At 33.1% G+C, this 14,834-nt stretch overlaps 1 protein-coding gene across 9 annotated transcripts in view; it reads left to right on the top strand.

Moving 5' to 3' along the window:
• The window catches only part of MAPK10 (mitogen-activated protein kinase 10), a 603,644-nt gene that overhangs the window by 527,140 nt on the left and 61,670 nt on the right, over window positions 1–14,834 (top strand). For all 9 annotated transcript variants that reach the window (XM_043448312.1, XM_043448316.1, XM_043448311.1 and 6 more), the window contains one exon: window positions 9,979–10,161. In XM_043448312.1, coding sequence (XP_043304247.1) covers window positions 9,979–10,161 — 183 coding nt within the window. The remainder of the gene's footprint in view (window positions 1–9,978; window positions 10,162–14,834) is intronic.

Here is a 14,834-nt window from a genome sequence, read left to right as displayed (position 1 = left end):
TTGATATTTTAGAAGTTCATTTTGCTTGAATAATTGATGATTGAAATGAATTATTTGCCACCTGTAAATTAAAATGATTAATTTTCATTACTTTTCTTAAAATTGTTAAAGAAAATCAAATCAGATTTCCACAACTGAGTTATTAAAACAGATTAGCATTTCTTAGAATCCATTTTTTTTTTAAAGTTGCTTGGTTATCATTTCTTTACTTGATACCAAAATCCTTTATGAGTAAACCTTTGGGTTGCTGCTAATGTTAAGAAGTCTCAGATTGTCCTTTTAATACTTGAGTTTGGTATTTTTATTTTTGGTTATTTATGGAGCTCTTGTATAGGGATATATTTGTAAATTTTGGGAAGGGGAAAAGGTAATTATTTACCAAAGTGTCTTCTCTGAATGTCCAATGTGGTCTTTTCATAATTTCAAACATGTTGGTAATTTCAAATCAGAATTTTTCAAGCAAACAAATTATGAACACTCATTATTATAATGTTAAACTCTTAAAATACAAGACAGATTACTTATTTTTTGAAATGCTGTGTTATTAAACATGACATCTGAAAGTGGCAATAAAATTATATTTAATCTACTAGATATATAGTGTGTGTAGTATACATCTATACAATACATTGTAGGCAGTCTTATTATTTTTATTTAGCATATCATTTATATGAAGACATTCTCAAAATAAATGATTGATAAAAGTCAGTGCAATATGAGCTATACATGTCTTCTTAATACATAAAATAACAACAAAACTTAAAATAAAAGTACGGTCTTATACCCTTTATTTTTTATACCTAAACAAATTCACATTATTTTTAGCCTTGAGAGATTTAGCTAACCAAAAACAGTTCTTAAAATTTAATTCATTTTTATGCTACTTTATTCATAGCTGTATTTTTGTTCTGTGTGCCTAGTCACATAGTCATGCCCGATTTTTTGTGACTCCTGAACTGTAGCCCACCAGGCTCCGCTGTCCATGGGATTCTCCAGGCAAGAATACTGCAGTGGGTTGCCATATCCTTCTCCAGGGGATCTTAGCCCAGAGATTGAACCCAGGTTTTCCTGCATTGGAGGTGGATTTTTTACTGTCTAAGTCACCAGGGAAGCCCTTTATGAGTAGCTGTACTTTGATATATTTTAATTAAATTTTTATTCAAAGCAAATGTGTTTAACTTTCTACAGAAAAATCAGAATTCAACTACTGAGATACTTTTCTATTGGGAGGTCTCCTAATGAATTTCACCCTGGCAGACACTTTTACTTTAAAATTACAAAATATATTATGCAAGTGAATTAGAAGAATATTAAATTTATAGCTTTTGAAAAGATCAATAAAATGAGCACTCATATATTACCACTCAGGCTAAAAAAGTAGAACATTATCAATACCTATGAACTTTTTCTGTGTGCTCCTGCTCGGTTATATCCTCTCTCTTCCCCAGAGGTTACCGCATTCCTAAAGGCATGTTTTTATAATCTCTTGGACTTTCCTTATATTTTTACCCCATACATATTTATCCCTAAACAACATATCACTTAGTTTTATCCATTTTACATATTGTGCTATTATTATTTTGTGACTTACTTTTTTTTGGAAAGCAAGCTTTTTTTGAAGTTAGCATTATATTTTTAAGATTTATCCATGTTGATACATCAGAAATTGTTCATTCATTTTCATTGCTGTATAGCATTCCAGTATATGAGTGTTCTATTAATACAATAAATCTGTTCTTCTATAAATAGACTTTGGAATATATTGAGTTTTTGTTTTTACTTTTACAAACAATGAATATATGTTTCTAGGAGCACATGGACAAGATTCTTTATGATAAATGCCTGGGATCATTGTTATTGTTTAGTTGCTGAGTCACGTACCATGCCACTCTAGGATTTTACAGGCAACAATAAGAGTAGGTTGCCATTTCCTTCTCCAGGTGATCTTTTCCACCCAGGAGTTGAACCTGAGTCTCCTACTTGGCAGGCAGATTCTTTACCACTGAACTATCTGGGAAGTCACACCAGAACGCATGGGTGTGCACATTTTAAGTTTGACTATGTCTTGATAACATCAGATTGATTTTCAGAGTAACAGTATATATATAAAAGTAACTGTCTACTCCACATTCAAACCAACTCTTGATATTATCAGATTTGTTTTTAAATTTATTAGCAATCTCCTGGATGTAAAATCCTATTCATTGGAGCTTTTATTTATATTTTCTTTGCAAGCATCTTTTCCTATTTACTGGCATTTAGTATTTCCTCCTGGTAATATATCTTTTGTTTTTTACAACAAATTTTTAAATTGTATTTTTAAAAACTAATTTGTAGGAGCTCTTTCTTTATTCTGGTACCTAACCTTTGTCCATTTTATGTGGTGCAAATATCCTTTCCCTTATTTAGAATATTTTGCCATTTTATTTTATATTGATTTTGGAATTTGCAATTTGCTTTTTTTATAGTTCATGTATTTGTTTTGTCTTTCTTAAGAATCCTTTGATGCGTTTATATTCTCTTTTAGTTTTGGTGTGAAAGTTTTAAAGTTTAATTCTTTTATATTTAAGCTTCTAGTTCACTTGGAAATTATTTTTGTGTATGGTGTGAAAGAGGAATTTAATTTCCAGTTACTGACTGAGGAAGAATAGCTAATTCTTTCATGGTTCTATAATGCTGTCTTTGTCATAAGTTTTCACATTTAGGGGGAAAGGGTGTTAGATTCTTGGCTCTGTATTCTGTTTCATTATGAGTTTTTTTTTTTTATTTTTTTTTATCTCTATACCACAACTACCCTTTCTTAATGAATACAAGTGTATAATACACACATATCGGATAAGTATCTTCCTTCTTTGTCTTCTTCAGAAGTACCTTAGCTATTAATGAGCTATTGCTTTTCCTCAAATATTTTAGAATTGGCTTGCTAACTTCTGTAAAATGATCCCTATTTGCATTTATTTTGGAATTGTATTGAATCTATAGTTCAGTTTGTGGAGAATTTCTGTTTTAATTCAAATAATTTTTATCTCTTTCCTGAACACACAAGGATCTTACCACATACTAATAATTTAGATCATTACTGTACCAATTTAAATATGCTATCTATGCTCAGTATTTTAGTTCTTTTCTTTGAACTTCATAAATCAACACTATCATTTGGTTATGTAAAGGTAGAGTTTGTTTAGATTTACCCTTATGATTATAATTTTCTTGGCTTATCGGTATTTCTTGCAATTTGACCCTTTACTTTGGGATTATTTTCTTTCCTTCTGAAGTATATCCTTTAGAAGTTCTTTAGAAGTCTTTGATGATAAAGCTGTTTTCTGATTTGCATTCCCTACTAGAAAGATAGTTTTGTTGGATATAGAATTTTAGATTGAGAGTTATTTCTTCCAGCATTTTAGAAGTGTTTTTCCACTGGTTTATTCTCTTTAATATTACTGTTGAATAATTAGCTGTCAGTGTGATAGTCATCTTTGGACATACTCTGTCTTTTTTCCCTTCTTTCATTTAGTAATTTTTTTCTTGATCTTTGGTTAGTTGCTGTTTCTCTCTCATGTGACTAGGTCTGGATATCTTTTTACTTATCTCTCAGGATTCCCTTTGTTACCTAAATTTCAACCTTTCTCCAATTCCTGGAATTTCTCAATTTTTGTTTCTTTGAATACTTTCCGTATTCTTCAAGTTATCTCCTTGAAAAACTCTAATTGAAAATAAAATAGACATTTATTTATTCAACAAATATTTTGAGCACTTGCTATGTGCTTATATCTAGAGATATACATGTAAAGAAAACTGATAAAAATCCTTGTCATCATGAAATTTAAAATAAAAGGCATGGTATATTATATTAGACGGTCTTAACAACTAAGGGAAAAGAGGGATCAAAGTGCTAGGGTGGAGGAGGCAGGGATTTTCTCCTTTCTTTTCGAATTGAAACATAAAAAGTTTTGTCAAGTATGCCTCATATAGCATGTTTTCTTTACCTCATATAAACTTCATTGTCCCTTCTAAACCTTTTTTTTACATAGTGTTATATCCAGAAATGAGTGTAATCTTTCAGAGAGGTTTTCACAGAATAGAGTAGAGAGTTACCAAAACTGTTAAATAGAATTTTGTATTTCTTTTAGTGTTAGGAGATGTTTGTATCAGCTATTTTGCTTAAAGTCATTTTATTTACCAATTTTTAAAAGACCTCAACATTTTTCACTTACAAAATGCAGATGTCAATTTAAATGATTTCCAAGACATCTTCCAGTTTCAAAATGCAGGTAGAGTCAGATCTAGTCTTTATAAGCCAGAATATAATGCAGTTGGAGGAAGGTGTTATGTAAAGAAAAAATTAATATTACAAATACAAAACTAGGCATAGAATTTTGTAAGGGACTTGTACAAATGAGTGGCCCTAAAGATTAACCCTCAATAGCTTAATGAAAATTCTACACTGTGATACATATTAACATATATTAATTTGCTTATATGTGAAATGTCTCTTCAATATTTTTTGCTTTGAAATATCAGCCTCTGGATATTTCATGTTCCACAGTATTCCATGAGCAATCAGCTGCCAGTGAACAAATAGCCTTTTACTCAAACTGTCAGCTTTGACTTTTTCAAAGTGTTATTAGCTTATAATATTTCCCCTTCCTGTGCTCATTTATAATGAAAACAGATGTTATAATTTTTCATTGTCACTTATTCATATTTCATATTTCTAGAATTTGAGGGGGACTTTCAAGAGGAAAATAACACTTTTCAAATGAAAAAAAGTAAAAATGTTTTTAAAGTAGCATAAAACTCAAGACATAACCATGAAAATCTGAATCCAGGCCTTTGTCATATGCATATAATTTCTAGCCTGAATTTTACAATGTCCTCAGAAGTGAGAATTCTTTGAGAACAAATTTTATCATAGAGAAATATGGAATAATTACTGGAAAATAGTCAAATAATTTGAACTTATATTGAATAGCTTTTATACTTCCCATGAGTAGCACTCTATATAACATGATATCAACCTGTATTTTTATGATGGCAACATGTAATTTCAATCCTTCTATAGGTATTGGTGAGTAGAACCCCTTTTTCTCTGCATGGAGCTTATGTGTGACACTTGTCATCATTTCCCATGGTATTTTCAGGAAAGTGACATGGGGAAAAGGAACAAACATTAGGATTTTTCTTTCCCTGTCATATTTCCATGTGAACAACCCCTAAGTTTTCCATAGCAAAAGGTGTGGAATAATCTTTTGGTGAAATTGACCCTAAACTAATCTGTGTCATAAAACTGAAACAGGTTAGTACTTTATTCTTATATCTAGACTTATTTTTTCACAAGATATTGTATTTCTCAAATATACCAGGGGCCACCTGGATTGCAATTACTGTGATGTTTCTTAATGACATCACCTCAAGCATATGCATTCAGAATCTTGTAGATCAATGGGGAGAGAGGAGTGATCTATATTTTTATAAGTTCCCTAAGTTATGAATATTCAGTTTGGGGACTGCAGTTTTTTTTTATCATGATGCCTAACACATAGCATGCACACCTCTACCTCCTATTGCACATTCGTTGCAGATATAAATACAAGGCTAACATAAAGCCACCCAATAATACTCAACTCAGTGCCAACCAGGTAGCTGCTTGGCTTGCAAGATAAAGTAGTCACTCCTGGAACTTTTCTAAAGGCAGTACTCTTAAACAATATTATCTTTAAAAGCATAGTTAAGAATTTGGGGACAAACACTGATATTCTTTAGGTTGTGAATAGATGTCAAAATTTTTGCACAGAATATTGAATATAAGGTATAGAGCAGAGTAAAGAGCAAATCTGAATTCACAAAGGTGTCAACTCTGCAAACCATATTCATCATAAGAAAAAGTAATCAATGGAAAAACAAAACAGAGATAAAATAATTCAAAGGGCATAGTAAACTGAAGCCACTAAACAACACTTTATGATCCCACTTGAAAGTGAAGTCGCTCAGTCACATCTGACTTTTTGCGACCCCATGGACTGTAGCCTACCAGCCTCTTCTGTCCCTGGGATTTTCCAGGCAAGGGTACTGAAGTGGGTTGCTGTTTCCTTCTCCAGGGAATCTTCTCAACCCAGGGATTGAACCCGGGTCTCCTGCATTGCAGGCAGATACTTTACCATTTGAGCTGCCAGGGAAGCCACTTGATTCCACTTGGTAGCCTCTGAAAGCTTAAATGTACATGGTATAAATTATGACCCCAAATATCCAGAAAATAGTAAGGCATTATTCATACATTAGGCTCAAGGCAGTTTGTTATATATTTTAGAAAGTTTCTTAACCAAGGAAGTTAATGTAAAAGGAGGACATTAAATGTAAGTTCTTGGCTAACTGGCAAAAATTAGCTGGAATGATTTCCAATCTTAGGATTTCAAATAATCAGTTTTATAATCCATACTTTGTTTCTTTCATCTATTACAATACTACTTATTGAAGACGTTAGTAGCAAATAGTTGTGCATTATCTTATCATACTCTATTTGAGAAACCAAACTTTTTATGACTATCTTTATGTAGTGAATTTAGAACTAGATGAGAATATTGTCAAGTAATTTATGCTAGATGACATTTTAGTTTTTATTAAATACATTTGATAATTATGTTGTATGATGATTTCTGAACTAGTAGATCAAAAATATACATTTTTTGCTTTTTTGATGACTGCACATGCTGGAATCTGTAGGTATTCATATCCTTACTCATATAGTAGAAAAATGATGACTTATTAGTGTTCTAAAGCAGAGGAATTGTTTTACAAAAATAATTTTGGTTATTCTTTTAAAAAATATTTACTATTTTAAATTAACATATAATCATAAAAACCTAGTTAATATTTTCTGTACTTTTAAAAGTATAATCATTGTGGAAATCTGATGATTAAAAAATTCTTTTAAAATGTATCACTTTATTTTCTATTTAAATGTTAATAAAATTAGTTGTTTTATGTGAATAAGTTGGCCTAATAGATTAAGGAAGCAGTTTCAGAGGCATTCTTTAAGAGGGATTGCCTCTGACAAGCATACGATCAATTTTATGGCAAAATTGAAGTAATATTTACTACATCAGTTCCAGACTTGCTCTTTTTTCTTACTGGAATCCTTGGAACAAGTCCTGGGTTTAGAGCCAGGAAATATTATTTCTAGTATTGGATTGTATTTGTTTGTTTATGATTATAGAGAAAACTCACATGGTTAACTCAGTTGTTAATGATGCAATCCTGTGAATGCCTGTAAAACAAGTTCTTAGTGCTTAAATGTACTAGTCATGTTTTTGGGAAGAAAGAGCTTGAAATGGATTGGTTAAAATAAAGGCACCCAATTTTAAAGATGACTATACCACATATTTACAGTTAGAACAATCAAGTATTTCATTGCCAATAATAAAGAGATTAATGTTTCTTTTTGGTTAAACCATTACATCAAGGACCATAACAGTGTTTCATCTAAAGAGCGATCTAAGGTAGGAAGATAAGCCGAGTGCTTCTAGAGGCTTTAATTATAACTTTTAATAAGAAACATTTTAATAGTTCTTATTTAATTAATTCCAGAACATTTGACTCTCCTTAAACTTCCCTGGTGGCTCAGCTGGTAAAGAATCTGCCTGCAATGTGGGAGACACGGGTTCAATTCATGGGTTGGGAAGATCCCTTGGAGAAGGGAACGGCTACCCACTCCAGTATTCTGGCCTGGAGAATTCCATGGACTATATCGTCCATTGGGTTGCAAAAAGTCGGACACGACTGAATGACTTTCACTTTTTCTGAAACTTTACTGTAAAAAAACCATGCAATTGTTTTGGAAATGTTACTTTAAAAACAATTCACTTTTTAATTAAATAACTGTTTCAAGTATTAGTTATTCAGTAGTGTCTGACTCTTTGTGACCCCGTGGACTGTAACCTGTCAGGCTCCTCTGTTCGTGGAATTCTCCAGGCAAGAATACCAGAGTGGGTATCCATTCCCTTCTCCAGGGGATCTTCCTACCCAGGGATCAAACCTGGGTCTCCTTCATTATAGGCAAATTATTTATCACCTGAGCCACCATACTGCTAGCTAAAAATAACTATACTAGTGTGTTGGGAATATTTTGCTAACTTTGTTAGAAGATTCCTTTACAGAAAATCTGATAACTTCTTTGCCCTGATCAAATCTTTAGAATTCTCAAGAAGCTTGACCACTGATTAAATAATCTCCTGTTAGGACATGATAACTGAACTGTATTAAACAGTAGATCTCTTTTCATAATTTACAGTATAAGCATTGAGGTTTATTTAACTGTATTAATGTTTTCTATTTAAAATATATCTAAGTAATTCTAGCTTACCTATTATCCATAGTACTAACATAAGTTTTTGTCTAAGAGTAATCTTTAACTCTAATCTTTTGCGTTTTTTTACTTCATTCTTAATGATTCTCATTTACTACTATATATTCTCATACACATGGTAACTGAGATGAATTTTTGAGAGATGTTCTTGTTTAATTATTTCTATCATTTTGTAAAGGAATATTCTTCAGTTTTTCCCTCCCTTACTTCATTTCTTGATATTACACAATCATACTTTTTTTCATCCTAATAACTGAGAGGATATATAATTTAAATTTTATTCAGCTAGATTATAAGAGAAATAAAAGAGCATTTGCAAGTTAGCTTGGTTTTACCTTTTTTCAGTCATCTATCTACATTGCGTTACATATTTATTTTTGTTAAATATAGTTAATTTTGTCTTTTGTCAGGACTATCCATCTTTTTTAGTTCAATGCTATAGAAAAACTGGGGGTAACAATTTTACAAATCTTAATTAAATAATATTATAGTAACATTCCCTGAACTGTCACAAATTGCATTAGCAGAAATGAGTTAACTTTAAAGATAGAGTTATAGAATTAGCAACACTGGAGAGAACTCTGCCTGTGGTATTGGATTTCAGAATTTCTAAGGCCTCTGTCTTTCATTGACACATGGCAAGGAAATCTATTTGAAATCAACTTCTTCCAGTTGACTATTCAGAGTTTTCATGAGTGGTATTTATCATTCCCAAGCTCTGATATATCAAATATCTATGAAAGATGAAAAAGAAAATCTCAATCAGTGGGTGTGCCTGTCAAAGACCCCCAGTTTTGGAAGTATTAGTTTTCATAGAGAGGTAATGTTTTGCTTGTAAAATTCCCCATGTTTAACATGCGTTTGAAACGCAGGCACTTGGATGAAATCTGCCTTGAATTGAACATTCTATGTTTACCTTCATATTTCATTGAATATTATAATATTCAGGATACAAGGCACTATTATCAGAAGTAAAAAAATGGGTATGAAACTACAACTGCTTTGATAAACAGAATCTTTTAAGTCTTTGATGAAGAGTTAATGAGTTATTATCATGCTGATTCTATTTGTAATGTGCATGAGTCAAAAAAATTAACAGACAAGGAAATTTCCCATTTTCTTGAGAACAGGAGGAAAAAAGAATCTTATAAAGAATTTAAGAAAAATATAGATGAATCTTATAAAATATTTATTCATCTGTCATTTTTAGGAAATAAATGATTGGAATAATTTCATGATAATATTATTATATGTCATTATAATTTTTCTCTTCCAAATAACATGGCTATATAGAAGTTTAACTCAATTAAAGAAATTTTTGTGTTATTTAAATACCTTTCCATTGACACAACCCAGAGTCTCTTTCATGATATTATATTTTGTTATGTAATGCTAATTTCTCAAAAGTGTATGTGTTCTCAAAGTGAATTTAAAATTCCAAGAGGATTCACTGCCTGACAATCTGATTTTATATTTTTGTCCTTTGTTGTTTTTTTTAAAACTTCACTTGTGTTATTGACTATTCAGAATTCTGAGAAGCAGTCAGTCACCCAGCTAGTGAAAGGCAAGAGCTGGTGGCCTGCACTTGTTTTTGCCCTTAACTATTCAATTCTCAGATATTGACCAGTGGAATAAGGTTATTGAGCAACTAGGAACACCATGTCCAGAATTCATGAAGAAATTGCAACCCACTGTAAGAAACTATGTGGAGAATCGGCCCAAGTATGCAGGACTCACCTTCCCCAAGCTCTTTCCAGATTCCCTCTTCCCAGCGGACTCTGAGCACAATAAACTCAAAGGTAAGCCCTTCAGGGATAACTTCAGAACCACTGCGTGGGTGATGCAGACCACAGAGACACCTCTCCCGATGCTGGGAAAATTGAGCGCAGGAGGAGAAGGAGGCGACAGAGGATGAGATGGTTGGATGGCATCACTGACTCAATGGACATGAGTTTGAGCAAACTTAGGGAGATAGTGAGTGATAGAAAAGCCTGTCATGCTGCAATCCATGGGGTCACAAAGAGTCGGACATGACTTAGCAACTGAACAACAACCTCAATTTAAGAAGAGGTATTTTTAAAAGATCCTCCTTACAAAGGGAGAGTAATCAAGGATTTTAAAATTTTCTGGTTATCTAGCGAGAAGACTAGCAATAAAGTGTGTGACAGTGGTATGGGTTAACTATTCATGGGCTTATTTAGAATCTAAAATTATTTTGCAATGTTAACGCTAAAAGAACAACATTATATATATATTGAAGCAATTGTTCCAGTTATTTTTATATTCTGGAAAATATTTTAAACACAAGATTTTCATTATAAATATTGAAACTATAGATGTTTGAGTTTTATTTATATTTTACTAAATGCTTAACCACCATTTTTTATTTTAGAGTGACAAATGAGATTTTTACTTTCACATTTTGTTTTCAACATAAAGACTTTCATTAATAAGTAATTTTTTCTACTACTATGTCTGCCATTATGAACTTTAGTAATGAATCTTAATTTCTTACCCACAAAATGGGAATCATAAGGACTTCTTTATAGGACTGAAGACAGAATAAATTTGGCAAGGTATAAAGTATAATATAAGTAATATTTTAATATTTTAATTCTTATTCTAACTTAGGACATTTCAGAAATTGGGGATATGAAGCAAATCTGCTTTTTTTCCTTTGCTGGGGAAAGGAATCCTATCCCTTAAAATCTCTGTGAACTTGGGCAAGTTATCTAATCTTTCTGTACCTTCTTTAACAAACTAAAGCAGGAAGTGTCTATCTTATAGGATCATTGGGAGGATTAGTTGAATAATTTGTCAAGTGCTTAGAACACTGCCTGTCTCACACTAAATGCTCAGTAACTGTTAGATATAAAAATAATAATTAATATTTATTAATTATAAAATTATTATTTACAGTGGATCTATGTTGTTGTTCGGTTGCTATGTTGTCTCTGACTCTTTGTGACCCCATGGACTGCAGCACACCAGGCTCCTCTGTCCTCTATCTCCTGGAATTTGCTCAAATTCACATCCAGTGAGTCAGTGATGCTATTCAACTATCTTATCCACTTCTACCCTCTTCTCCTTTTGCCTTCAACCTTTCACAGTATCAGGGTCTTTTCCAATGAGTTGGCTCTTCACATCAGGTGGTCAAAGTATTGGAACTTCAGCTTCCCCTGCAACCTCATGAACTTTACAGTGCATGGAATTCTCCAGGCCAAAATACTGGAGTGGGTAGCCTTTCCCTCCTCCAGGGGATCTTCCCAACCCAGGGATCAAACCCAGGTCTGCCGCATTGCAGGCGGATTCTGTACCAGCTGAGCCACAAGGGAAGCCCAAGAATACTGGAGTGGGTAGTCTATCCCTTCTTCAATGGATCTTCCTGACCCAGGAATCGAACCGGGGTCTCCTGCTTTGCAGGTGGATTCTTTACCAACTGAGCTATTAGGGAATCCCCCCCAAAAGGACACACAATTATGAAATTTTACTGCAAATGTTCAGTGGACAATTAATTAGTTACAGATTAAATGTACAGACTTAATTTATGGTTAATATAGAATTAAATGAGATGGAGAAACCGAAATATAGTGTTACAACTTCCCAGGGTCATATTATCTTCTCCAGACTTCCATCTGGTGGCTTTTAAATTAAGTAGTGTTGTTTCTGTGTTTGTGACACTTTCGTTGTACAGTTGGGTTTCTTCCTTCAGCTACCTCTGCCACACTCTTAATTTTATAATTATTAAATTATAATTGTAATACAAAATCAACAAATTATAAAGAATTACACAAATAATCAAAGGGAAGGATTTATTCTACCATTATTAAAGAGCGTAAGACATTTACTTGCAAACAAAAGAATGGAAGATGAAGAATTAAAATCTTTTCCTCTTCCTCATTTTGTCCCTTCCAAGCGGTATTGATGATTGTTTCTTGGTGAGATGATTTGGTGTTCCAGTAGTTCATTCTCCCATTGATGAGGAGACCACCCCAACCCCTACTCTTCCATGAGCAGAAATGTGGGTGATATGAGAACCTGTGGAGTGTGTGAGTCTGGGTATAAAATCAGTTACAAATCAAAGAGGTCTTGAACCAATGAAATAGACATAGACCTGTTAGCTTAACAATCAGAGAAAGTAATACTGAAAATCATTGTGTATTTCTGTACTTTTGTCATTCTTGTGAACTTCAAAGTGTCAATTTGGAAGTAGCGGAAATTAAGTGTTTAGAATTGCGATCCCCAGAAAAATGACTAACAGAAATAAAAAATCTTCCAGTAATTTAACTAGTGATTTTAAAAAATATATAATTAGTATAAATAAATGTGAATGTTTTATTAAAATGTAATAACACAGGAAATACAAATGCTGTAGATGTGAAAAATAGATTGCCACATTTTATTTTATTTTATTTTTTATTTTATTTTATTTATTTTTTTATTTTATTATTTTTATTATTATTATTATTATTTTTTTCCAGTGGGTTTTGTCATACATTGATATGAATCAGCCATGGATTTACATGTATTCCCAATCCCGATCCCCCCTCCCACCTCCTCCACCCGATTCCTCTGTGTCTTCCCAGTGCACCAGGCCCGAGCACTTGTCTCATGCATCCCACCTGGGCTGGTGATCTGTTTCACCATAGATAGTATACATGCTGTTCTTTTGAAATATCCCACCCTCACATTCTCCCACAAAGTTCAAAAGTCTGTTCTGTATTTCTGTGTCTCTTTTTCTGTTTTGCATATAGGGTTATCGTTATCACCTTTCTAAATTCCATATATATGTGTTAGTATGCTGTAATGTTCTTTATCTTTCTGGCTTACTTCACTCTGTATAATGGGCTCCAGCTTCATCCATCTCATTAGGACTGGTTCAAATGAATTCTTTCTAATGGATTGCCACATTTTAAATCTAATATAATCAAAATTATGAAGAAGTACATAAAACTAGAAGGGAATATATTAATAATAAGAATGATTGCTTCCAGATGGTGGGGAAGGTTGGATTTTATGTTTTATGTAATTTCAAAACTTTATAATTAACCATATTTCATTAATAATAAACAATTGCTAATTAAAAGTTGGTACATATTCGTGAATTCAAACACACTGCCTTTTTCCTAATTTAGCAAACCAGTTTAGATTTTACTTTCTTTAATTTGAAGTCTTACCATGTTTGGAATAAACTGAATATTTTCATCATAAAAATTTCCAACTCAGTTTGGATCCTTATTTTCTGAAACATTTTATGTATTTTCAGATATGTTTAGAGCATCCTTTAGAAAAGTTAGGGGCTTCCCTGGTGGCTTAGATGGTAAAGAATCCACCTGTGATGCAGGAGACCATGGTTTGATCCCTGGGTTGGGAAGATCCTCTGGAGAAGGGAATGGCTACCCACTCCAGTATTCTTGCCTGGAAAATCCCATGGTCAGAGGAACCTGATGGCTACAGTCCATGGGGTTACACACACACAGTCAGACATGACTGAGCAACTAATAACTTCACTCAACAATGTTATTAAATAAATACATTTACTGATTATCACTGTGCAAATTTTTTGTATCCCTAGCATCTGAAACTGTACCTGGCACACAATAGATGATGTATATTTAATAAATTGAATATTGAATAAATAAACAAGATTCCCTGCATCAATTTGGTTACGAAGTCTTATGGATTTTTTCTCTCAGATTTGCCCCTTCCCTCTATCCTTGAAGCTTCTGCTCCCATTAAAGTCCTCATTATCGCTCCCATTCCCAAAAAGTCACCTGTGACTTCCTTGCCTCCCTCTAGATATGCTTTGTCCTTTTTTTGCAGCTCTGAAGTTTTAAAATAAGTGGTGTACACTCACTTTGTTTCCTTTTAAAAAACAATTCTTTTAAGTTTATTTTTAATTATGCAAGCAATACATGTACAAATTTTCTTCCTCTCAGAGGTACCTATGATTTTCAATTTGTCTTTGATCCTTGCAGAATTTTTCTATGCATTTACATCCATAAATAAAGAGAGAGATAAAGGTTTGTTGTTTTATTGGGAAGAGGCAGATTTATACAGTAGCATCAGGATCTATGGGTCATTCTGCAGTTATTTTTTCACTTAATACCACGTCCATGTGAATGCATATGAAAATGAAAGTTGCTCAGTCGTGTCTGACACTTTGCGACCCCATGGACTGTAGCCTGCCAGGCTTAAAACTGCCAAACCTAATTGGTACAGGTGGATGACTCTTGAGAGTCCTTTGGGCTGCAAGGAGATCAAACCAGTCGATCCTAAAAGAAAGCAGCCCCAAACATTCATTGGAAGGACTGATGCTGAAGCTCCAATGCTTTGACCACCTGGCAAGAAGAGCTGACTCATTGGAAAAGACCCTGATGCTGGGAAAGATAGAAGGCAGGAGGAGGAGGGGGTGGCAGAGGATGAGATGGTTAGACAGCATCACCAACTCAATGAAGTTGAGCAAACTCCA

The sequence above is a fragment of the Cervus canadensis genome, chromosome 26 (assembly GCF_019320065.1).
Source record: "Cervus canadensis isolate Bull #8, Minnesota chromosome 26, ASM1932006v1, whole genome shotgun sequence".
In the NCBI taxonomy this organism is placed as follows: domain Eukaryota; kingdom Metazoa; phylum Chordata; class Mammalia; order Artiodactyla; family Cervidae; genus Cervus; species Cervus canadensis.
This window is presented reverse-complemented; position numbering and strand designations above follow the sequence as displayed.